Source organism: Bombus vancouverensis, chromosome 9, assembly GCF_051014615.1.
Source record: "Bombus vancouverensis nearcticus chromosome 9, iyBomVanc1_principal, whole genome shotgun sequence".
NCBI lineage: Eukaryota > Metazoa > Arthropoda > Insecta > Hymenoptera > Apidae > Bombus > Bombus vancouverensis.
In genome coordinates this window covers 3,738,095-3,762,695 of record NC_134919.1, presented here as the reverse complement: position 1 = coordinate 3,762,695, position 24,601 = coordinate 3,738,095, and the positions used below count along the sequence as shown (strand labels likewise).

Sequence of the window (24,601 nt, the reverse complement as noted above, 5' to 3'; positions counted from 1 at the left end):
TAACGCAAAGTAGGAGAGTTTGCCATATCTAAACTTTTCCTCGTATATCGTTTAAAATACTATAAATAAATATTTGCAAATTTATCAACTTCTAAAAAGTATCAATTATACCTATGAATTTTTGATAACCTCTACAATACATATCAGCGTTAATGATCCAAAAGTGTAATATATGAATTAAAAGAAATCATTAAAAAGGAAAAGATACACAAATACGATGAAATGATGTTTAAATCTCTTCTATTGGTAATTAATTACATATCTCATAGGATCGTACTAAATTTTTTGTGGTTTGAGTTTGTTTCAGAATCCATTGTGAAATCGACAGAAGAAGACTCCTATTGGTTGTATTCCATATACATACAATATAATGTCTTACGTCCTCCCTTACATAGTGTCCCATTCCTTTTTAATAGTATTTAATTTTTTATATATATAAGTAACTATATTCATATACATATAATATTCGTATTGCAATTGCGTTCTTCATAATTTAAAAAAATTTGTTTTTAATTTCAACCATAATTAATGTAGTAATTTTCTCCTATTATTAAGAAGTTCATCAATTGCTTCCCCTTATTGCTTACGTTTATAGTTTACATGTTTAACAAGTTTAACTTTTCGAGTTAAATATACATAATTCCTGTTTCCTCTGTATTAAATCTAGAGGACATAAGAAACACTCCGATTTTTTATCAGGTCGATATTACAAAATATGAGACACAAAGTTCCGTTTAGTGTTACACCTATATTGTTTTTAGTCAATGGTAAGAGCTATGTCTAATGATCAGTGATTGTATCATAGATGTAGTATATATGTAATATGTACATATAAGAATATGAATAAAAACTAAAGATCAGACGAAATCTAATTTTTATATTCACAGAACTTGTATCTGAAGACAAGACTTTATAAAGCTTCGAAGCTATCAAAATCTGGAATGCTTATCTTTTTCCTCCTTTTCTGAGGAGTACCTATTCTGTTAGAAATTAATATTTTAATAAATTTTGTCTAGAAAATAGACTATAAATTATTTATTTGTAGAATTGTATCAATTAAGTTTCAGATCATAAAAATAGTACAAAGTTCCAGGTTTCCAAGTTTTGAGGTTTCTAATGTCACAAAATCTCAACTCTAATAGTAAAATGTGTATCGTATTTAATTTGATACTAGATGGTTGTTACGATAAATTCAAAACAAGTATTTAATATTTGATTTTGATTTTATAACTACAGCGGTGCTGAATTGATAAAAAATGTTCACGAGATTGAAAAACGTTATCACGCGTCGAAGAAATACTTTCAAATGCATAACTATGAAAGAATACAGTCAAAAGGTTAATTTTAATTATGTTAAAAATTGTGTAACACACGCACACATATATTATATATATATATATATATATATATACATATATATGTAGATTTCATATATATCACAAAATTAATTATAGGTTTCCAAAAGTGACTATCCAAAGAGAATATTTTCGGGAATTCAACCAACTGGAAACTTACATTTGGGAAATTATCTTGGAGCTATACAAAAATGGGTACAGTTACAAGATAGCGGAGAAAATGTTATTTGGAGCATTGTAGATATGCACTCTACTACTTTACCGCATGTAAAGATTTATTGAATTTATGTTCTGTATTTAATGGTAACATACTCAAAGAACTATATCTATTCTATTTATTAAATATATATCTGTTTATAAAAAACGAAGTTTTGGTTTCGTTAAAATGAAAAGAAAAGAAATATGAGTACAAGTCAATTAAGAATAAACATTATAGGATCCAAAGGAATTAAATGATAACATATTTAAAATGACGGCAACATTACTAGCATGCGGTATTGATCCAAATAAGAGCATATTATTTCAACAATCTACTGTGGATACACACGCACAACTGTCCTGGATTTTGGGGTGTCTAACAACTTTAGCAAGACTAGCTCGCTTACCTCAATTCAAAGAGAAAAGTCAGACATTAAAAGATGTCCCTCTAAGTTTATATATTTATCCTGTTCTACAAAGTGCTGATATATTGCTGTATAAGTAGGTATCCCCAGGATACATTAATATATTGTATTAATTGAAACTATAATTTAGTAAAAAAAACAATGCATATTATAGAGCAACACATGTTCCAGTTGGACAAGATCAAGTTCAGCACATTCAATTCGCACAAGAGTTAGCCATTAAATTCAATAAAAGATTTGGAAATACTTTTCCCGTGCCTCATTCTTTAGTTAATGGTAAAAATGTTATTTATTTAAAGATAAATAAACTATATATTTTATGATATATTTATTGCTAATAGAATGCATATGTTGCAGAAAATGCAAGTCAACGTATAAAATCTCTTCGTGACCCTTCAAAGAAAATGTCAAAATCTGACCAAAATCCAAAGAGCAGATTAGATATACTAGATAAGCCAGAAGTATTGGCAACAAAAATAAAGAAGGCAGTTACTGACTGTATATCAAAAGTAACTTATGAACCAGAAACACGGCCTGGTGTTGCAAATTTAGTTATTATCCATTCCATGCTTAGTGGAAAATCACCAAATCAAATATGTTCTGAAGTAGAAGAATTAGATACTGGAAAGTATGTAAATTAAGATATTAAGTTTTTTTATCTTTGCTCGCTATGTATTTAAGTTATTTTCTTTTCATTTATCTATTTGTGTATTGCAGATATAAATTAGTGGTAGCGGATTTAGTTATAGAAAAATTGACTCCTATTCGTGAAAAATTTTCAAGATTAATTAAGGAACCAGTTTATTTGCAAGAAATTTTGAAAAGCGGTACAGAAAGGGCAACAGATATAGCTAGTGATTGTTGGTGTGAAGTTCAAAATAAAATCGGTTTTAAAAATGACATTCTTCATGAAAATAAATCAGTACAAAATACAATACACAATATATAATGTAAACTGAACATTTATTTAAAAATAAGATGTATACTTATTTAATAATTACTATTGCATTGATGATACTATCTCATATCAATAACCAATTTACCTCGTAAATGACCTTGAGTTACTCTATCATAAGCTAATGGTAAATCTTGAAATTGGTAGACTTTCTTAACCACAGGAACCACCTGTGCAAAGTAAGAAGATATTGGTATGCTATATTATGATGATATATGTGTGTGTATATACCTTTCCACTTTCGACAAATTCTTTAAGTGTTTTAATTCCTGCTGCAGAAGGAATAAAAAATCCCCATTTCACTGTACTTTTATTTTCAATTGGAATATTATATTTTACCAGCTCTCCTATATTCTTCACTGTACCCACAATCAATCCATGTTGATCGGTATTTTTTAGTACCGGAGAATTCAAAGTTATATAAGTACTATGGGGGTAACCCCTTAATCGTATTTGATCTGCCCCTTGATTAGCGCAATCCAAAATTATATTATAGCTGAATTGGAAATTAATAAAATTTATATCAAAAATAGACATTCTTTAATGTAGGATAGATTAATGACTGAATTACATACGGCCCCTCTGCAATAATTCTTGAATCAGCACCATCTAATTTATAATCAATTACAACATCAGGTCCAAGCTTTTGTACCATATTTACAGCATCACTACTGCATGTAGTAATGACCTGAATCATTTTAATATGTCTTATAATACATAAAAACAATAATTCTTACTTGTATCACAAATGACAATATCAATTTGTATTACATGCATGTTCCAAGCCTTTAGAAGTTGTACTGCTATAGTTCCTACTCCTCCTGAACCACCTATTACTAGGACTCTATTATTTCTTCTTGTAGCCATTCTAGTTTTATAACACAACGCACCAGTAATCCATAATGCAGACCATGCTGTAAGGCCAGCATACAATATACTGGCAGCCTCGATGTATGATAAATTTCTAGGTCGTAGACTGACCTATGAATGAACATCACTATAATTTATATATTTTGTATGTTATATCGCAATGTATCCTTATATTTATTATTTACTTATCCAATTTTATTTACCGATTTATTATCAACAACTACATAACCAGCATGACAACCTTGTTGCTCCACAGGAACTACACCCCATACTTCATCACCTAACATTAATCTATCTCCAACACCGTGTCCTTTTGACACTACTATGCCCGAAAAATCTCTACCTAGAGTTAATGGCAATTCTAATTCACCGTATTGTCCACTGGTAAGATTTCTAGCTTTTCTCATTAAATTTAACATTACTGCGCCATATCCTTCTAATATAAAACATTCAATTATGATGCTACATATTTATTGTTTAAGCTGTAAGAAACAAAAAAGAAACTGACAATTAGTATAAGATAATTCATACTTGTCATAGCTATATCTATGGAGTTTACGCTAGAGGCTTCAACTTTGACAAGAATATCTGTTGGTTTAGCGATCACTGGAATCCTAACATTTGAAAGTTTTAATTCTTCCAATCCACCGTATGAGTGAATTTGCCAAGCTTGCATTTTGTCCTCAACATTTTCTTTATATTTGGCTAATACATTACTAAGAAAACGAGATTGTATGCTTCCAATATTTGATTTTAGATTTTGCGTTATTCTTTTTAACATTTTCCACATTGATTTCAGTTGGGCACTAAATAATGTAAGATTTAAAGATAGGTTACGTTCAAGAGGTTCTGTTAATTTAATTCGCAGCAATATTAGAAATATTTTCTTTTATAATTTAACAATGTAAATTCACACATGATGTTAGAAAAATGGATAATTTAGTGACTTTGATTAAAGTTCTTTTCCATGATAAAATTGTCTAACATTAATTTCTCCTGTATTCAATGCGTATCCAATAGCTGTATCCAATACGAATTATGAATTGAACGTTAATGTCGTGTGTCTTTTTTTATTTGTTCTTTTTTTCTTTGATATGTATACTTTGATATATATATATATATATATATATATATATATATATATATATATGGATTTGAGTACATATATATGCATTACATATATATATATTTTGTAGTACATATATATATATTATATATATATATATATGGATTTGAGTACATATATATGTGTAAAATATATCATGTATATACATATATATGTACGTGATTAAGTTTGTGTAACGTCTTATTTACGTATTTTTGTCATTATTATCTATTAAATTGAAATGTACCACGATTAGAAATTCTATTTCTATTGACGAATTAAAAGCAATAAATTCAAATAAAATGTACATACAAATGTATATGTATAAACGAATATTTTTTTCATTTAGAATATTTACATCAATAGTCAAAATCACACATTTTCACAATCAATGTTATTATTACATTATATAATCTGTTATAATAAAAGATAAAGTTTATGAATTTAATATTAAAAAAAGAAATTAGCGAAAGATAATGATAATTATAATTGAACGCCATATAATGTCATTGATATTATTCATCGTTTCATTCTTAAGTATTAAATATAATAGATATATACAGAATACTTATGTATATATAATAAACATTAGAAGAAATACATGCATTATTTGGTTGTTATATTGCTAAATATGTTACAATATAATAATAATAATAATAATAACAATAATAATATATTATAATTATATTTGTAGGTTTCATATCAGAATTGTGTGTGAAATGAAAATCATTCATGATTTTGAAAATTCTGTATATATCATTGAATTATATATGCACGTTGACGCACTATGTATACGAATAGGGATAAAATTTATTTATATAGATATGTATACCTTAATTACTGAACACGTTTAATCAATTAGAAAAAAAAGAAAGGCTCGATGATACTCGAGTCCGTGTATGATAATAAATTATGCTACATGCGCATAGATGATCGAAGATGTGGTTTCGTTAATCTTTGGTGGTACTTTTAGCAGTGGATCATGTGGTACAAGAGAGTAAAACGAGGGTGGTTCTTTCGTTTTACGAGTAAATTTGACAATGCGCATGCCTGTTATCGATCGCTAATCACTATGGTTACGCCTCGGGATAGAGGTACGACAGCGACTACGACGGTGACGACGACGGCGACGACGGCGACGACGACGACGACGACGACGACGGCGACAACGACGGTGACAGCGATCACCCTGCATTTGTTTCACGGTGAGTTTAACGAAAGTTTAAATAATTGATTCGGTATAATTGATCAAATGCAAAAGGGGATAAAGGTGATAAAAGTGAAGACTTTGAAGAGAAAAGTGCATAAGCTGATTGAGTGAAAAGAAATGAAATAAGGTGTAAATTTTCGAAATTTTAGTAAAAATAGTTTGATCTTTGTGTGACATCCCTGTTTAAGTACTTGCTGATAGGACTAAAGTGGGGAGACACGTAATCGACATACAGTCCGAAGGAGAAATAATGAGAGAGAAGTAAACTGAGAGAGATAAAAAGAGAAAGAATAAGTGGGGATGAGGAAGAGGTGAGAAAGGAAAAAAATCGGGAGAATGAAGGAACAGGTGAGGGGTGGGCAGAGAAGTAGGAGTAGGAGTAAAACTCAGAGGAAGAAGAGGGGGAAAGGGCTGGTGTAGGGGTCGAAAGGAGGTGGACGAAGGGGAATGGGAAAACGCATACAGGGCTGTTCAGAGTAACATGGAGCGCATCGCGGGCGCAGCGAGAGAGGATATTGACATTTTCGGTCGAGGGGCGCGCATTCGTAGAAGAAGGGGTAGTGGGTAACGGGGCAGTCGCCTCTTTTACCCGATCCTGCAGTATCCATGACTACGCCGTCCGCGAGGATTTCGCGCGAAATACCGGAAATTTCGGACGCGTAATCTTTTATTTTAAATAGTCTGTCAGTGAATTGTCAGGTGTTTTAGATCCTGTTGAACGACGTCAGTCGTTAGGTCGACTATCGCTTATTGTTTGACAGGTGATCGTTTGCGAATCATTTGCTTTCGAAAAGGGTGGATACCGTGATCTCACACCCCGCTACTACGATCGCGGTAGCCCATCCCTTCTTTGATTCCGTCCCTAACCCCTTCTCATCCGTTCGTTTATCTTTCTATCTCCTACTACAGCATATATCCTTTTCTTCCTTCCTTCTCTATTCATTTCTCCCTTTTTTTCTTTCTCACTGTCATTCTACTTCCACCTTCTTTTACCGTCAAACATAGAACGTGTTCGACATCTTCCGCTGTGGCGAAGATACCGCCAATGCAATGGTGAGTTTTTTCTCGTGACTAAATCAAGTCGAAATACACGAACCTGTACAAATGAGTAGGCGACAAACGAGCGGACACAAGAAGATATGTGTACTTATTTATCTGGGCAGAGTAAATGTGTGAGAAAAAGAGACTGAGGAGGGAGAGGGGGAGCGAGAGTGGGGCGGTGGAGGGCGAGGAAGGAGAATCGTAAAAGGAGAAAGAACGAAAAGCATACGATAAAGTGTATTCAGAGGGTGTTCAGAAAATGAGAAAGGCTAAAAAGGACCTTGAATATAAGAGTTTCTTGTTGAAAGTTGAGGAACGAGGGGCGTTGATTAAACACCAAACAGCAAATGGGGATATCCTAGCTGGTGCAATGTTTACTCGAATTCCACAGTGAAATATCTTCGACTAGGCGGTGTCGGTCTTCCTTTATTATTCGATAACATGATTAGTTACTAGTTATAGTGACATGTGCTATTTATCGTTAATTGCGTAATGTTTTTAAATGTAATGTTAAATGTTAAATAGTTTCGAAATGATATTTTGAGAAGCATTTTCGATGGTTAATCAAGATTTACTTCGAGCTGTAGTGTCCTTTTTATTCATATCGTTAATTGTCATTCTATTTTGTTCCAACACTTATTTACCGGAATAACAGATACTAAATATATTCATCTAATGGTACATTTACCTAGCTGCTTTTAATTGTTCCTAGTAATTTCGCGATCTGTATTTTTATTCCTGTTTGCCGAAATGATTGCGTCGTATTGTATCAATGCCCAAAAGCTTGTATGTATATTGATATTTCGTCGTTTTTGAAGCAAAAATGGCGCTACTTGTTATTACAAATAGGTAGGTATAACTTTAATAGCGAACAGTATTGAGGTAAACCAATATTTATATACACAGGAAATAACGAATATAAGTATAACAGAGTAATGCGTATTATGTAGGTGAAAAGTCTGTATCGGTTCAGTAACCCTCTCGGCAACGCCACCCCTATTATTATCCGTAACACGTCCACGCAACACTTTGTTCCGCTTCATTCACCTCGCTAATGTCTGTGCCGTCGTATGACACTGTGTCATCGTAATTATTTTTTTTAAGTATCGAAATAATTTGAAGCAGAGAATATATCATCTTTTGCATATAATTTTTAAAGATATTTGACCAAATGCTTTTTTTTTATTAGTAATTATGTAACTGAATTGTAACATTACGCAATTTTACTATATTCTAATGTAAAGCTTGTTTCTCTCTCTCTGATACTGTCCAAAGAAACAATATCGGATTAAATAAACTTGAGGTTAAAGTTAAAGGTGACTTGTGAGGCTGATGACCGACACAGTATCTTCTCCTTTTCTTCTCTTTTTTTGCTTGTTTCACTGACAATTTTTAAATTAATATGATACAATTATTATATTTCCAGCGATTATGTCAGGGGCAAGCTGATAAACTTTTGAACACCTGCAATGATGTGACAATAAAGGTATATTCTCCTACATCCTTTCTCATATCGCGGGGTATTGTCCCTGTTACACAGTGCTTCCCAGAATAGAACAAGAGAATGAAATAAAAATTATCATCAACTAAATCGATGATTAATGAAAACGGTGCCAAACGTCGATAGACAAGCCAATTAACGTGAATATACAGCATCTTGATATTCCGATAAACATCGATAATTAGGGAGCAAAAAAGGAACAACAAGAATAAGAAGAAACGAGGGGTTGACCTCTGACTGCAAAACGCACACAACAGAACAGGTTGATTAAGATCAAATCTTAACGAAGGAAACGCAAACAGACAAGGAAAGCACAAAGAAGGAAGAAATAGTGGTAGTTGTTAAAAAAACAGTAAATTGATTATTCAAAGATTGCGTGAAAGAAGGAAGGATTACAGGTGGTATAAGAGAATAACAAGAATAGAATGGGCAATAAGTTGTCTTGCAGTTGTGCTCCTCTTATCAGAAAGGCTTATCGTTACGAGGATTCACCATGGCAGGCTGGCGCGAGGGGCGGAATGGGCGGCAGCGGAGGTCGCAGGGGTGACACTGGCCACTTGCTCAGGTGCGGAAGCTTAAGAGAAAGGAAGAGGTGCGCATACCATACCATTCAACCATTCAACCACTCCATTCGACTCCATTATCAGTCTTTACATTTTAGGAAGGTTACTTACTCATGAAAACACATTGCTCCTTCTCATTTAGCTTCCAACTCAATTATCTACATGTCCCCATATAACACATACATACACATTTCATCGAATGCACTATTACTTGTTTTCTCCTCAGGTAGAATATATTTATTCGAACTGTTTGCTTTTACATTGTCCTTTTTAAGAGAACTAATCACTATCTTTATTTCCCTGCTGTATCTATGTAGCAGTAGCGTGTACCTTTAGCCCATAATGCGCATACTGCTTCCTCAATTTGAATTTTAAATAAGAGCGCGCAATATTTCGTGAAACTGAAGATCTCTTTTCTCCTCTCTGATACTTGAAATATCCTCAAAGACTATCATCTATTGTAATAATGTTGATTAAATACGCGTTTAATTAAATTGTTCTACCTGAGATTTTCCTCTTTCCTTTTTTTCTTCGCTCTCTTCCATTCTTTTTTATTTCTTGTTTATTTGTCTTTTTACTGTTTTCTCTCTGACACGCACATATGTACCTATATTTACAATCATCTATATACGTATTTCGCATCAAATCACTTTCTCTTCCTTTCTCTCTATTCTGACTTCATTTTTTGATACATATCCTATTTTATCTATCCCTGATCTTCTGTCATTTAGTTGCCATATCGCCCATTGTTTTAGCTGAAATTCTACTTAATCATATTTCTATCTTTTCTAATATCGGAGACACAACATATGATTTTCTATTAAATTTAAAATTAATATCGTAACATAAATCTTTTGAAGGATTTTATAGCTATACATATAATAATTTGACAACTATGTCAGATCTTAAAAATGTATAATTCGTTTTTGAACATTGTTTAATCATATGCTGTGGTCAGTTATACATTTCTGTAGTTTTATTATGCTGAAAATTATTATATACTTTCAAACCAATATAATTCTAGAATTATTTAAAAATTCTAACCATAAATGTTATTGATACTCTGTTAATATGAGTAACACGTTCACTTTAGGATATACATGCTCTTATATGAGTTAATCTTTTCTTGCACTTTGTCCATTAAATTTCGTCATGCTTATATGACTGTAACACATTATCTGTTAAATTTAGGACTGTATTGCATGCACATTGCAATTTATGCAATTATATTTGATACAGTTATTATTGCATTCTATTTCAAAAGAAAGAAATCGTGTATAATAACGCTGCACAAAAATGATGATAGTGGGATCGCGATACGTTGTAAGTTTAATTTATACAACAAAACATGCACATTAGCTGATACTTTAATTATTTACGTTATTGACATGCATGTCTCTTCAAAAATGAATTGAAAATACAAATATGCATCTTGTACTCTTTAATTTCAGAACATAAGAAAAAGAAATGAAAAGCAAAAGGGAAACGACTAAATTAAAACCGTAAGAAGTGAGAAGAAACATTCATTGATATAGCCAACTCCAGAATAATATAGGGATGATATATAGAATATTATAGGGACGATATATAGAATATTATAGGGACGATTTAAATCTTGGACTGCGTTAAAGTTATTTGGAAATAAATATTTTCCTCACAGTCTTTTATTTACGATATTAAGTTTCTGTTATTGCCTGCTGAATAATACAGTTGAAGCTCAAGGACGCGAAAACTTCTATAACACTACAATTTCATTCTTTGCTTTCCGACCCGCTTTGGATATATAAACTTACTTTATCTCGAATTATTTGCCACGTGTTTAGGTGCGTTATTTTACCTGTATAATTCGGATTTAAACAAGGCCAACCTCTACAATTTGAAATTTATCTCTGTAAGTCTTAGATTTCTGTATCATGCGCGTATCCCTCACACCCAAGTTATATATAATATAAAGTAAATTATCATTTATTTTCGTAAATAAAAAATTCACCTTCGAAAATTAATCTTTTTTTTTCAAATTGTCACAATTTGAAAAATATTATTCCTTGCATGAAATTTCTTTAAGTTTGTTAAATTCCCGCTTGTTAAACTTTTCTTATTCGAAAAATTCGAAGATTCTGTTTCTTTCCTTGAGATTCAACTTATTGAGATTCAACCGTAATTGTATTAGTAAAAGTTAATTAATTAGTAGTTACCGAGGATTAAGACATATCCTTTTAAAAAAGACAGAAAGAATTCGGAATAGACATCTATTTTTGTCTTTGTACACAAAAATGTCTTATATTATGTATTTCGACACTCGAAATGTATAAACTTTTTAGCTTCCTGCTAATTTCGCAATCGCGTTACATACATATATCTACTATATATCAAAATTCAATATTAAAATTCAAATATTTAAAAAAACGGAGTTTTCCTCACGATTAAATGCGAAGTGTAAGTCTGTATTCTGTAATAATTGATTAACGAAACGAAACAGATGTACACTCTGTACGATTATCTTTATTCAAACCGATCTGTTGAAATTTGTCAACGACATTCACCTGACATATTAGTTTGATTTCTTCCTTGTAAATTATTCATGTACTACCACGCGCTAAAAGGTGAAGCAGAAGATGAAGAAAAAGTAAGAAAAGAAGAACAAGTAGAAGAAGAGGAAGACAGAGAATAGAGAACGTTATTTACAATAGTAGTCATACCATGTGCTGAATAGATATTTCTACGCTGACTGATATTCAAACATCTTGTTCGTTTGAATTGTTTTTGTTCGTTTCCTTTCAGTAGTAATCCGTTCGATATATCCGTTCGATATATCCGCTCAACAAATGTTTTTACTGTGATCAATTACAATTTAGCAATAAAAATTTTTAGACTATGGGCCGAAGTGTTCCATGTAAGTGCCAGTGGAGCAGGGACTGTAAAGTGGCAGCAGGTCTCCGAGGATTTAGTTCCTGTAAATATCACATGCATTCAAGATTCGCCAGAATGTATTTTCCATATTACCGCATACAACAGTCAGGTGGACAAAATTTTGGATGTACGATTAGTTCAACCAGGTAAGATCATTACTTGATATCGTATGAAAGACGATAGACAGAAATGTAACTTATTAAAAGATAATTAATATTATTCTAGGCACACGTATCGGACAAGCATCAGAGTGTTTTGTTTACTGGAAAGATACAATGACCAACGATACGTGGGGATTGAATTTTACTTCTCCAATAGATGCTAAACAATTCAGAGAATGTTGCGTAAGTTTATAACGAATGTTCTTTTGTGCGGTACGCATGGAATCATTTTGGACATTTTCATAAGAACAGGGATCGGCATTAAGTTTCATGGTATTCGAGTCATTTACAGTCATTAGTTAATTTTTCGTACAGTCACCGTCGTTCAAGATTTCAAGGAAAGCGTCCTCTTCTTACTCGTTGAAGCTTGAACCACCTAACAAACAAAAGATCAAAACCCGGAGAAAGCCCTTATCGACACCGGCATCACCGAGTAGATCCAGGGAGCCTCAATGCACTTGTATGACCCCAGAACAACTTGCCAGGTTTCGAAGTCAAGAAGCTAGATATCGAGGCTTTTGTGGTACGATATATTTGTTAAGTTGTATATTAATATATACGTAAATTAATTTCAAGATTGCATAATAGACAAGTAATCTACGGGAACGAAAAATTTAACATACTTGTGTTTATGTAGAGGCGCGCATGTTTAATAGATTATTAAGTTAATTATTTATATGCTGACACTGAGCTATCTACTTAAACGTCAATTTGCATTCCGATTTTTTACATGATATATTTCTGTTTATTTTACTGTTATTCTGTTATACATAATCCAGGTACTTCTACGCTTCCGCGAACTATGGCAAGATCCACGGAAGTTGAAATGACACCAGCTCGTGATAAAATAACTGCAGCAACATCCAGTGCGTCCCTCTACGACAACGTTAACAATGCGAATGTAACGCCAGGAAAAACACCGAAAACAGGCGAATTAAAGCAAAAGGAGAAACAAAATGAAACCTGTCAAACTACACCAAAGACGGCAAACGTAGGAATCGAAACAGTCACCGTTGGGTCACAGGTAAGTTGTACAATCATTATCTATGTGTATATTCTTATACGTATATAGAATGTGTAACATCGTAACATACATGTACATTAAAGTTAACATTCGATTCAAACTAACGATAACTAACAAAATGAAGTAACTACTTATAAGTAAGTAAGAAAGTAAGTAAGTAAGTAATGTACGAGTAAGCATAAAAGTAAGTGAAATATAAAAGAAAGTTAGAAGAATAAGTTGTTTCTGCTCGATCTGAATTACAGATCGATAGCCCGGAAGAAAAAGGCGCTGCAGTTTCTCCGAAGAAAGGTCAGAAGCAAAGTCAAGATTCGTCTACTCAACAAAATAGTACTGAAATGCTAAAATCAGAGGGTACACAAGCCGGTGGTACTTTACAAAATAAATCTTTACGAAAAGAGCAATTACATCATACAAAGTCTGCTGATTATACAGACTTGGAAATACAAAATGGCAATATCTTCAACATAGTGAACAATAATCACAGTGGAAAGAAATCAAAAAGTAAGAGTACCGATGATATGAGAATTGAAAATGCACAGAACGGTGGAATTAGTTTAGATTCGAATACCTTGAAAAGAATGCTGAAACCAATGTCGAGTATCGATAGTCCTGTTACATCCCCAGAGATGACCAGAAAGAGGCACAGCCATCATAATTATCATTACCACCCAAGCAATAACAATCAGAAATACGTTATGCAAGAGACTGAAAATGAAAATTGTGCTCATCTATATCGAGCACCATATAATAACAAGTTCCAGGCATCTAGGAGCGTGCATGACATGGGACGTCAGTACACTGGTACATACGATAACAATTTCATTTACGGTCCGATACATGCATTTTTTTTCACTTTTGTTCTCTCGGATTTTAGTTATATTTTTTTATTTAACTCGTTCCATTTACAATTTGGAACTTAGTGGGACACGAAATTCCTTTTTACACATATACATACATTCATAAATGCACGAGCGTATGTAATTATTTATAATAATATGAAACTAGAATTTCGGTGATCTTTCAATCTCTTATCTTATCATTTTCTTTCCAAAAAATATCTTATTTACTATTGCGAATATATGAAACTTCTATTCTTTGGACTGTTTGCACGTTATTTATTTATATGGATACATATATATATATATATATATATCTGTTAGAAAAGAAGTATCTCTATCGAGTATTAATTTAATAGCGTAATTTTTATTTCACACTCAAAATAACGATATTATGTATAACTATATTTAAATGCATTACTTATGTACTTATTACTTATTTCATTTAATTGAAAAAATCCATATTTTTGTAAATGATTATTCATTAACAAGAGTATAGTGTCAAGTGCAATTGTTAAACATTATTGTATAATATATAGTATAAGACTATGTTTACAGTAGATGCGCGTTTTGATGAACCGTTATTTTGACGAATGAAACATCTGAAAACCGAAATGCATACACTCGTAAGAATCTACATATATATATACATACATAATTACATATATACATGTATACTTATGAACATACATCCATACATGTTCCCTTGCTTTAACGTATCGAATCCGCCATAACATGCATGCACTGTAATGATAGGCTTAGGACCGGTGCAGACGAGTGGTTTGTGGCAACGTCACCACTGCGCCGCTACAATTTGCTGTCGCTTTCGTCCGTCGAATAATGTTATTCTATAACACAGCGGCAAATCACCACGGCGGTGACGTTATCGCAAACCGTTCGCTTGCACCGGGGTCTTAAGGAGAGAAAACTGGCAAAAGAAATGTATTCGTACATAAGCATCCCTGTTTGAAAAGCAATATTGTGTTGACAGAAATTAACTCTGTAAAAATTTTTGAACAAGTAAAAGTGACCAAATAACGGTTCTTTTTATTGGTCGCGACACATACACACGTACACATTTACATACTGTGTTATGTGTTGCGTGTTGCGCAAAAAAAATTCATTAAATCTTAATAAACTAGCGGAATTGACCTGAATGCTGTTGACATCGACTGATTCTATGAACTACGCGTACTAGTCTTCAGCTAGTATCGTATTGTTCTAAGTGCTAAAAAAAATTGCATTGCATATTCTATAAATAAATAAAGGGGTGCGTAGTTGATTAACAGGGATGCATGGCGCATGTCAACTTACACCATCGAATGAACGTGAACGCAAAAAAGTAACGATTCTTTACGTTCGACAGCTGAATACAAACATCACACCGTTTCCAATTCCTGCATGAAGCACCTGTTTGTCGTAGGCAGCAGAGCCAGGACCTATTTAGATTCGGAACGTAATCGATGCACAGGTGATATGTCGCCGCCATCGGATAATGTCATCTTCGATAATCAGTGTTACGCGACCACGCCAAGTTCGTCGAATGGAAACTCGGATATGGAACAACCGACTCACTGCAGTTCGCGTCGTTGCAATGGTGGTCAGGCGTATCAACAACAAAACATGCAATCTGTATCAACACCTGGTAGTCCAACTAGTAGGCTTCTTCTCGAATATGAGATGCATTTGAGGAACACTTTGGCCAAGGGTATGGATGCCGAAAGCTACAGCTTACGTACTTTTGAGGCCTTGCTAACGCAAAGCATGGAAGATTTAGGTGAGTAGTAAACCTATTTCTCAAATTATCGACAAATTTCATCTGTATTATGTACATGCATTCTTTCCTTCCTTTTCCACTTTTTATTTGTTTCCTCTCCTTTCCTTTCATTACCTTCACTTTGTATGCCTTCTTTGTTTCCTCTATTCCTTTTTCTATACTAAACCGAGCGTCAATGTTGCAGAATTTGCGAAAAATATACCGTTGAACATTCAACGTACACCTCACGTTTCACGAAGACGTAAGTTTTATTAAGTATCTTGTTTATTCCTCTTAAAAGTCTTCGTACACATATACTCCAAACTCTACTACACATTACTCGACTTGTTGATTCTGTCGTATTACTTATCCGTATTTAGTAATTAAAAGATAATGAATGAAAAGTTGAGGAAATCTTTCGGCAATCAATAAATTTCGTTCAAAGATGAAATTTATCGTTTCATTTTCAAGCAATGTATTTTCTCTATGTCTAACGCATTCTTCGGTATTTTCACAGGTCCCGGTTCCAATAAATCGTCAACGTTACCACTATCGTACCGTTATTGCAATGAAAGACAAAATAGTAAAGATAGGGACGGTTACTACAGCGATCGTAATGAAATGATTAGGGAGAAAAGAGACAGAGAAATTGACCGAGATCGTGGATATCTTAGTGATTATAATTCTAGGTAAATTGTTGCTTTTGTCTTTTAAATGATCAAACTAATAAGAAAGTAGAGAATCAGTAAAAAGTAAAAAATTTGGAAGAATTTCATCTTTTAAGAAAATAGAATTTTATTTCGTTACTTTAAATTTGCTTTTGTCAGCAAATAGATGTCATCTTATTAATTCTTTTCCGAAGAAAACATAAAAGACGATAATCATTTAAGAATACTAGTTTAAATATATATTAAATATTAATATTGTTTAATAGTATATTCTACATATATAATGTACGTTTTCGCGTTAACAGCTTTTGATTATTTTCGAAATAATGAACAACGTAACCAGGATAGTATACTCGTAGATACATAAAAATGCTGAAATTTTAAGATGTACCAGCTGCGTTGGAGAGTCTGCACGTGCACAATGGTTTCGCCATTCTGATGGATGGCAGTCTGGTAGTTCGACACTTGGCTCTGGTGCTTCTAGTTCTATGAATCCAAGTTACGTGGGACATAAACGAGATTCTCCTTGGGATTCCTTACCATCGCTAAGACACGAGGGCAGCCTTAACGATAGCGGATATAAATCAAATCGAACTGATTCTTTAGAACAAAGGTGAATAATTTGCAACAAAACATTTAACTAACCATATAATTGTAAAGCTATGTTTCTGATCATAAATTAAAATCTACGCAATAGATATGAATTCTAAGACGTTTATTCTATTCATTTTGACAATGCATACGTGCCTCTTTGCGCCAAATCTTTAAGATATAACACTTTGTGTGTGTGTTTGCTTTTTCGAATTTTGCAGAGGAACTTTTGATAGACAAGACAGCGTGAGATCGGATTATATGTCCGATCGGGATGGCAGATATGGAATTGTTCAACAAGCTTCACTGGAGAGCACAGACTCGAGAATTTGCTACTTGACGTCCTCAGAGGTGAGTCCCCTAAGTAGTTGTCGACCTTATCACCCTTTTATATCAATATCCCACTTCAACAGTTCACTATTGCTTCACTTAGCTGCACTTTATAAGGTAAAAATATAAACGCAGATACTTGATTAATAACAAACTGACAACAGACAAATAAAATACAATAATTATATCGAGTTAAATTTTATGCAATCAAAAAGGATGATTCGTTTATCGAAAATTTTCGTTACACTGTGATAGAATAGATTGACATATAGTGTTTACAAGCCTGTGTGTGCGTGTACGCGCGCGCGCGTGTGTGTGTATATGTATATATACAGTAATTTCAAAAAGATAGATATATTTATTAAAAACTATAAATCGTATAATTGGAGTAAAGTAAAGAACAGTTCCCTGTCTCGAATCGGATAATACTCATTATCGATATTCTTTGAAAGTCATTCATTTTTCTCCTTGCGTATTTCATTTATATAAATTTGATCTACGTGTAGATAATAAATGATCACATTTTCACGATATTGTATCGGTTGTTGTTCATAATCTGATCATAAAATAAATATAATACGTGTGAATGAATGTATTTTTATAGTGACCAGTTAGAGAGAATGATACGTACTAAAAAAATACGTATCTATTCGTTAAACGTCGATAACCTACTGACCCTGCCTACACATGCTTTGCACGAGTCACCTTTCAGCCTATTTCTATGCATCGTACTTGAACATTGATGGTACACAATGTCGCTTCTTTCCCTTCTTTTATTACTTCGTACTACGATATAACACGATAGAACACAATATAATACGATACATCAGTTTTAGATGAATAGAAAGATGAAAAGAAAGTAACAGATAGGGATTAATTTTGTATTGCTTTGTTAGGAACATGTATTCGAGTTACATATGATTTCTTCCTTTCATTATATCATCATCCTAAATGGCATACTCATATAGAAAAACATTCATTTATATATGTAGATGATGTATATAACATAAATTGATGTTTAATAGAAAAATTTAAAAGAGAAAAGCGGAGGAAGTGGACTGATTATATATTTAAATAGTTTTTCGAATACCTTCAACGTTATTTTGCCTTCGTACTTATTACAACCGCCAAATTAAACGTTATTATCTCGGATTTTATTTCAGGCGTGTGTGTATGTAAAGTAAATATATATGTATTACCTACACCTAGAGATTGATAACGCAAGCATGTCAAAACAAGACTATAATTTTTTTAATATCGATAATTACAATTGATTATGTTGCATCGTATTTGATGCTTCTTCTTCGTAAAATGCGCAAAGGAGAGCACCGCTATTTTCGGAACGTATTCTTTACTTGATTAAAAGTTGTAGAAGTAGTAGCAGCAACGATAATGGCGGCAATAGCAACGATATCAGAAACGGTAGCAACAGTAGCAACAACAGCAGCTAGTACCGATATCTACGACTCATTTTTCCCTACAGACTACTTTCCACTGCGCTTTCCCACCCGCTTTCTGTGCTGTCACCCATTTTCCCATTCCAAACCCCGACGGTTCCGGCCTCTTCGCATTCCCTTGCCAACTTTTCCTTCCCCTACTTCTACTGCTATCCCTACTACTCCGAGTAGCCTGACTACTCTGACTACCCCGACTACCCCGACTACCTTGACTACCCCGACTACCCCGCTTACCCCGGCCCCCATTTGGCCTCCACAGAACGAGCGAGCGAGCGAGGTATTGATTCCCCTCGCGGTAGCAGCTCCACTTCTCTGTTCTCCAGCGCCCCAGTCGGGAGCAACTCACGTTCGTGGCTGCGGCCCACTAATTCACTGCTCGTTCGCGTAAAGTCAAGAAGTGAGCTCGATCATTATCGAGCTCAGCGAATAAGCTCAGAGAAATCAGGATCGATTTCTCTGGTCACTAAAGTGGTCATTTCGTTTGCTCGCTAACAATTAGCGGTCGGTTCTCCAAGATTCGGAGGACCAATACCGTCTGGAGTCTGTCCAACGGAATATCACGCGCATTTCACAATGAATGGAGATACTAGTGACACTTCTGAAGATTGGCCGTACACGCAAAGTTCTGTTATCATACGTTGTTGAACAGGAAAACGTTTCGGTTACTCGCACAAGATCCAAATCGGTAGTGAACAAATAAGATTTTCTCAGAAAAATATCCGAACCCGCGGTTTGCTGTGTAGCACCTACACAACTACACAGCTACACACCGAACAACTCCACTAGAAGAACTGCGACGGACAAGAATATTTTCGTTGGTACCTCGTATAGAAATTTTCCTTCTGGAAGAATCACATTTAAAACAATCGTTCGACACGTGCGGGCTCACGTGCTGTTGACAAAGAACAACTACACATCAAGTTCTTCGACTAGTTTTAGTTATTCATACATACATTGAATGATTAGATACCTGGTATATTTATTACTTTGATTTACCTGCTCCGTTTCGCTTAGCAACGATTTTCCAAAATAGTTGATACATAGATTTATAAGTTAGAGAAATTAGAGAAATTAGAAAAGCAGGTAATGAGCTAACAAACAAACTCATTCTAACAAATGTTGTTCTGAAGTACAAAGAAAAAGAAGAGTTGAGTTGGAAAAGAGAAGAAGTGTAGAAGAGAAATATGGATATGTATAAAGAATACATAAAAAGGATAACGGAAAGGCAACAGATGTATGCGGATGAAAATAGAAAGGAAGAATAATTTCGAAAAGAAATAGAAATTTTTAAACTGAGATACGGTATTTGGTGTTCGAATAGAATATCTGTATGTATATATAAAACGCTAAAGAGAACGTGATATTGAGAAATGCAACATATTTTTATACAGAGAGTTCGTTTCTATGCATATATTGCAAAAGTATTCTATATATTTACCTTTGAAACCTATCCACTTACCAAGAAAAAGGAACATTTTTAGAATAATCCTTTCGGTTTATTAATCAACCCCGGAATTTGATTATCGCTTCTTAAAAAAGATCGATGAAAGTATTAGAAGAAAGAAAAGTCTTATTCAAGAGAGAAAAGAGCAGGGAGAGAGAAAGAGAGAGGGAACGTTTCTTTCTGCATGTACCTTGAAAAATAAAATCAAATGGAAGGATGAAATGGGCATCCCTGTTGAAACATATGCATATTAAAAAAACACATAAAGTACAAGTTTACGGTATATCCGCGAAATTGTCGATTTTCTAAAACAGATTCTTTCTAGTTTTACGAAACAGAAAATCACATAAAAAGGATCCTAGTAGTGATCTGTATAGTGCAAAAGCAGTTTGCCTTAAGTAGAGATTATAAATGTACAAATAATCGGAAGATTTTCATCTTACAACGGTGGTATTATAATATTTTCTCCTATGTAATGAAAACGTAGCGACAAGATTGCTTCTGTCCTTCGTGACAAATATCAAATATATTGTTATAAGGTGTAAAATATTGAAATCGATTAGGGGGATTTGCTTCTTTTATTTTCGTCGTTTCTATTGTCTTTTCTCTACATGGCTACGTGGCTCTTACAGGCTTTTGGACTAATGGTTAAAAAGCTCTTTCTGTCAGAGCGATAATCTAATGCTCACAGAAAATGCACAATGCACGACGACTGTGCCTATTTTATTTTGTATGCACATTCGTAATTAACATTTTACATCTATTCAGGAAACTGTTGGAGCCATACGCTGTCACTTTTACTAAAAAGATTGTCCAAATTTTCAACCGAAGGGAAGAATTTATGCCTTAAGCATCGAGTTTCAAGATAACAAGGTGATCAGTTCTTACAATGATTAACGCAACGTTTGCCAATCAAATAATATTCTTTCATGTTTAGAATCGTAAAAGAGAAACGCGATACGAAATGTTCTATAGAAGGATGCTTTTAGACATGTTCGAGCTTGAATCAAATTAACAAAGGAATCCAAATCGAACGGAATCTTTCAAATCTACGATTGAACGACACGTTGTCTATTCTTCCACCGTCCAAACGACAATAAAGGCATCGATGGGGAAAAAGAACGAACAGGTCGAGGTGAACACGATGATTTTGACGAATTCGAATCAGAGTTACTCTTGCTTACTAACTGTTTAGGAAAAGCTGGTTCGTTTTCTGTCGTTGATTCGTCCATCTGAAATCTTTTGATTCGGTTCAGCAAAAGCATCAACGTAATCAAGTATATACGATAATGGTAGAACCGAGATGGTCGATCAAGTGCATGAATAGTACCTTAAATCTGTTGAATCCGAGCAGCAGCTACACAGATTTGAAAACACTTCACAAAAAACATTGCAGAAAGTACTTTTGCCTTTGCAAAAGGCACACCATCAGCGTAATATGTATCAATGAAACGAGAAAATTGTATTGGTTTAATTACAAGAACGTTCGAGAAAAAGTCAACTTTGGTCTCGGTGACGGTTACTACTACAAGTTGCTTAGGATCATTAACGGTGCTTTGAACACTTGGGCTCAGCATTACATCCACGGTCTCAGCATTGCCCGCAAAGAGATCATGTTCAAGATAAACGGCACCGCCAAGAAAAATATGAAGCTCCTGAAGGAAGGTTGCTACTGTCATTACCATCCGCATATGACAGCGGATGCTTGCAACGCCGACTTTCTAAAAAAAGTCGTAAGTTTTTGGGCTGGTGAAGGCTTTTGGGGATTACGCGAAAAGCTTCGCGGTATGACAAATTATGCTAAAAAGGTAGAGACACCAGAGTTTCCGCGTTATTATTATAATCTTGTTTTCATTAGTACCTATTATTGTTATCGTAGCTGTTACCGTTATCGTTACTGTTATACCGTCGTTATTACCGTTACCATTATCGTTGCTGTTACCTTTACCGATATATCGTTACGAGAATCAATAACTATGTATACCGACGTTGATACACCGCAGTTACTGTATTTTTACCGTATCTTTACTCATTTTTTCCACAATGTATCGTTGTATACGATCATTTTTTATATTTAAATAAATATGCTAATACGTAAAACGGTAGAACATATAAAGTAAGTATATAGCACAAGTATCAACATTTCTGATATGTTAATATTCGTAATTGGTGTATAATATCATTTTTATTCTTACATGAGAAGCATCAGTTCTTATGCTCGTCACATGTTCTACACATCCTTTTGCTGTTTCTTCTTTTTCTTTATCACTTGCTCTTTTCATCGTCTTTTCTACACACATACACACACACATAGATCCTGATTATTCTGTTCCAGTTTGAGAAATTGTTTACGTTTGATTATACGCCAACCCTACTTGGATTGCACTTACGATCGTAATAAAAATTATGTTTATAAATATATATAGTTCAGAAAACGTCCACTTAATATTGTACATTTGAGATTGAAAACGATGTATATACATACTTTCTTGTCATTCCTTTTCATTGAAGTGGAGAAAGTGGACAAATCAGATAGTAATATTGGTAAATGTTGTAGATGTCAGACGATGATAAAATGTCGCTAACTACTGCCGTTAGCGATGACGACGATGGTGAAAGTGTCATAAATTCTCCATATCGAGGAAAACAGACTGGTACCGCTGCAGCTTCGTTCAATTGCACGGGAGCAGTTCGAAAAGCTGGGTAAGCGGAAAGAAGAGCTTTGTAATAGAGAAACATACATTAAGTTTCGAACGTAAATTTAACACAAATATCAAATTGCAGATTTTTAAGCGTGAAAAAATGGCTGTTACGAAAGAAGCATCAAATCGAGTTGGCGAGGAAGAGGGGTTGGAAAGGTTATTGGGTTTGCTTAAAGGGAACTACCCTTCTCTTCTATCCTTGTGATTCGCAAGAAAGTAGAGCCATGGAGGCAGCACCAAAACACTTGATTATAGTCGATGGTGCAATAATGCAACCAATTCCGGAACATCCAAAACGGGATTACATATTTTGCTTGAGCACCGCATTCGGCGATGCTTATTTATTCCAGGTAAGCGCGTATTGCGAAACCATTACGAATTATCGTGTCATACATTGGATAATACAGTTTCTATCGATATATATTGCTCGATTATCAATCGTAAGTCCTTTCTTACTTTTATATACTAGGCACCATGTCAAGTGGAACTCGAAAACTGGGTGAACAGCATACATTCAGCATGTGCCGCTGCGTTTGCACGTCATCGTGGTAAAACCGGAACCCTTCATTTATTGCAAGAAGAAATATTTCGCTTAGAGAAAGCGATAGAATCGGTAAGCGGACCGGATATAGCTATGTATTACTTTGCTTTAATTTATGTTCCTTCTGACTATCAAGCGGAAGAGTTGGGGAAAATCGTTTAAACGTCTCTATCGTCTTTTCTTTAGGATCATAAACTAAAACACATGGCGGATCTTCAGCAGTCTGTTGTATCCGATGTAGAAACAAAACAGCAGATTAATAATCAAATTGTTCAATGGGAAGAAAATTTGGAGCGACTTCATTGTGAGCAATTCCGACTAAGATGCTATATGGCGAGTTTACAGAGTGGCGAATTACCAAACCCAAAGGTTTGTATCTGTATATTGATTTAAGCATAATAAAATTTTAATAAATGTAATGACTAAATGAAATTTTCGACTATGATACGCAAATAGTCTGTAAAACATCCTTGTGTGTTACGTTAACGTGCATAATTTATACTCATTATAGACCGTATAGAGAATCGGAAACTTGTATCGACCACCGTGAACCGCAAATAGAATCTTGTAAAACTTCAACGAGCCAGTTTCCGCTAGATTAGTAGGGGCAGCCGATAATTCCGATACGAGAATCACCTCGATTCAAATCTTTTATTTTCTCCGCAGAGTTTATTGACGCACGTATCTCGTGCTACGAAGCAAACATTAAACAAATTAGGAGTCTTTACCGTATCGTCGTTTCATGCTTTTATTTGCGCACGAAGTCCTTCGTTGCTGAATAATCTACTAGCAGGACGAGGAGCTACCAAGAGAAGACCACCGTTACTATCGAGATCCAATAGTGGATCGAGTAGGAGATCCCTTCAAATATCGTCTAGAGATGATGAGAAAACCGTGAAGGTGTATGTACCGGAAAATCAGGTAAGCGACCCTAATTATTGTTTGTGATATTATA

The 24,601-nt window shown here is 34.1% G+C and overlaps 3 protein-coding genes across 15 annotated transcripts in view; 2 read left to right on the top strand and 1 right to left on the bottom strand.

Moving 5' to 3' along the window:
• The first annotated feature begins 125 nt into the window (after positions 1 to 125).
• Positions 126 to 2,990, top strand: TrpRS-m (Tryptophanyl-tRNA synthetase, mitochondrial). Of its 4 annotated transcripts, none has more exons than XM_033343490.2 (7): positions 126 to 767; positions 1,237 to 1,337; positions 1,455 to 1,622; positions 1,792 to 2,054; positions 2,133 to 2,254; positions 2,336 to 2,606; positions 2,696 to 2,990. In XM_033343490.2, the coding sequence occupies exons 2-7, from the start codon at positions 1,257 to 1,259 to the stop codon at positions 2,925 to 2,927; spliced, it is 1,137 nt and encodes a 378-aa protein (XP_033199381.1). In that variant the 5' UTR covers positions 126 to 767; positions 1,237 to 1,256; the 3' UTR covers positions 2,928 to 2,990. The 4 variants fall into 4 exon arrangements, with proteins under 4 accessions (XP_033199381.1, XP_076477949.1, XP_076477948.1 ...); XM_076621834.1 differs by having other exon boundaries at positions 126 to 818; XM_076621833.1 differs by having other exon boundaries at positions 126 to 1,148.
• LOC117161736 (NAD(P)H oxidoreductase RTN4IP1, mitochondrial) lies at positions 2,925 to 4,859 on the bottom strand. 4 transcript variants are annotated; one of them, XM_033343485.2, is made up of 6 exons: positions 4,335 to 4,859; positions 4,007 to 4,236; positions 3,705 to 3,914; positions 3,509 to 3,621; positions 3,165 to 3,429; positions 2,925 to 3,103 (listed from the first exon to the last, which is right to left on the bottom strand). In XM_033343485.2, the coding sequence occupies exons 1-6, from the start codon at positions 4,591 to 4,593 to the stop codon at positions 2,996 to 2,998; spliced, it is 1,185 nt and encodes a 394-aa protein (XP_033199376.1). In that variant the 5' UTR covers positions 4,594 to 4,859; the 3' UTR covers positions 2,925 to 2,995. The 4 variants fall into 4 exon arrangements, with proteins under 4 accessions (XP_033199376.1, XP_033199375.1, XP_033199377.1 ...); XM_033343484.2 differs by having other exon boundaries at positions 4,007 to 4,239; positions 4,335 to 4,857; XM_033343486.2 differs by having other exon boundaries at positions 4,007 to 4,239; positions 4,312 to 4,472.
• A 1,167-nt stretch (positions 4,860 to 6,026) lies between these two features.
• sif (guanine nucleotide exchange factor still life) overlaps positions 6,027 to 24,601 on the top strand; it is a 32,812-nt gene continuing 14,237 nt past the window's right edge. For 2 of the 7 annotated variants that reach the window (XM_033343476.2, XM_033343470.2), the window contains exons 1-17: positions 6,027 to 6,113; positions 8,586 to 9,252; positions 12,095 to 12,279; positions 12,359 to 12,477; positions 12,610 to 12,817; positions 13,074 to 13,318; positions 13,564 to 14,122; positions 15,581 to 15,934; positions 16,119 to 16,175; positions 16,431 to 16,602; positions 16,967 to 17,194; positions 17,394 to 17,523; positions 22,961 to 23,106; positions 23,188 to 23,455; positions 23,575 to 23,718; positions 23,833 to 24,015; positions 24,313 to 24,567. In XM_033343476.2, the coding sequence (XP_033199367.1) occupies positions 9,086 to 9,252; positions 12,095 to 12,279; positions 12,359 to 12,477; positions 12,610 to 12,817; positions 13,074 to 13,318; positions 13,564 to 14,122; positions 15,581 to 15,934; positions 16,119 to 16,175; positions 16,431 to 16,602; positions 16,967 to 17,194; positions 17,394 to 17,523; positions 22,961 to 23,106; positions 23,188 to 23,455; positions 23,575 to 23,718; positions 23,833 to 24,015; positions 24,313 to 24,567 (3,420 nt within the window). In that variant the 5' untranslated portion in view covers positions 6,027 to 6,113; positions 8,586 to 9,085. Of the gene's footprint in view, positions 6,114 to 8,585; positions 9,253 to 12,094; positions 12,280 to 12,358; positions 12,478 to 12,609; positions 12,818 to 13,073; positions 13,319 to 13,563; positions 14,123 to 15,580; positions 15,935 to 16,118; positions 16,176 to 16,430; positions 16,603 to 16,966; positions 17,195 to 17,393; positions 17,524 to 19,284; positions 22,212 to 22,960; positions 23,107 to 23,187; positions 23,456 to 23,574; positions 23,719 to 23,832; positions 24,016 to 24,312; positions 24,568 to 24,601 lie in introns of those variants that run through there. The other 5 variants (XM_033343473.2, XM_033343475.2, XM_033343474.2 and 2 more) reach the window with 5 other exon arrangements.

Bases quoted from the DNA above. Each gene is read 5' to 3' on its own strand.
- LOC117161736 (XM_033343484.2), bottom strand. From the start codon at position 4,593: ATGTGGAAAATGTTAAAAAGAATAACGCAAAATCTAAAATCAAATATT. The intron at 3,430-3,508 runs GTATGTAATTCA...TTTCCAATTCAG, and splicing joins AGAATTATTGCAGAGGGGCC to CTATAATATAATTTTGGATT. The intron at 3,104-3,164 runs GTATATACACAC...TACTTTGCACAG, and splicing joins AATTTGTCGAAAGTGGAAAG to GTGGTTCCTGTGGTTAAGAA.
- TrpRS-m (XM_033343490.2), top strand. From the start codon at position 1,257: ATGTTCACGAGATTGAAAAACGTTATCACGCGTCGAAGAAATACTTTC. The intron at 2,055-2,132 runs GTAGGTATCCCC...TGCATATTATAG, and splicing joins GCTGATATATTGCTGTATAA to AGCAACACATGTTCCAGTTG. The intron at 2,255-2,335 runs GTAAAAATGTTA...CATATGTTGCAG, and splicing joins GCCTCATTCTTTAGTTAATG to AAAATGCAAGTCAACGTATA.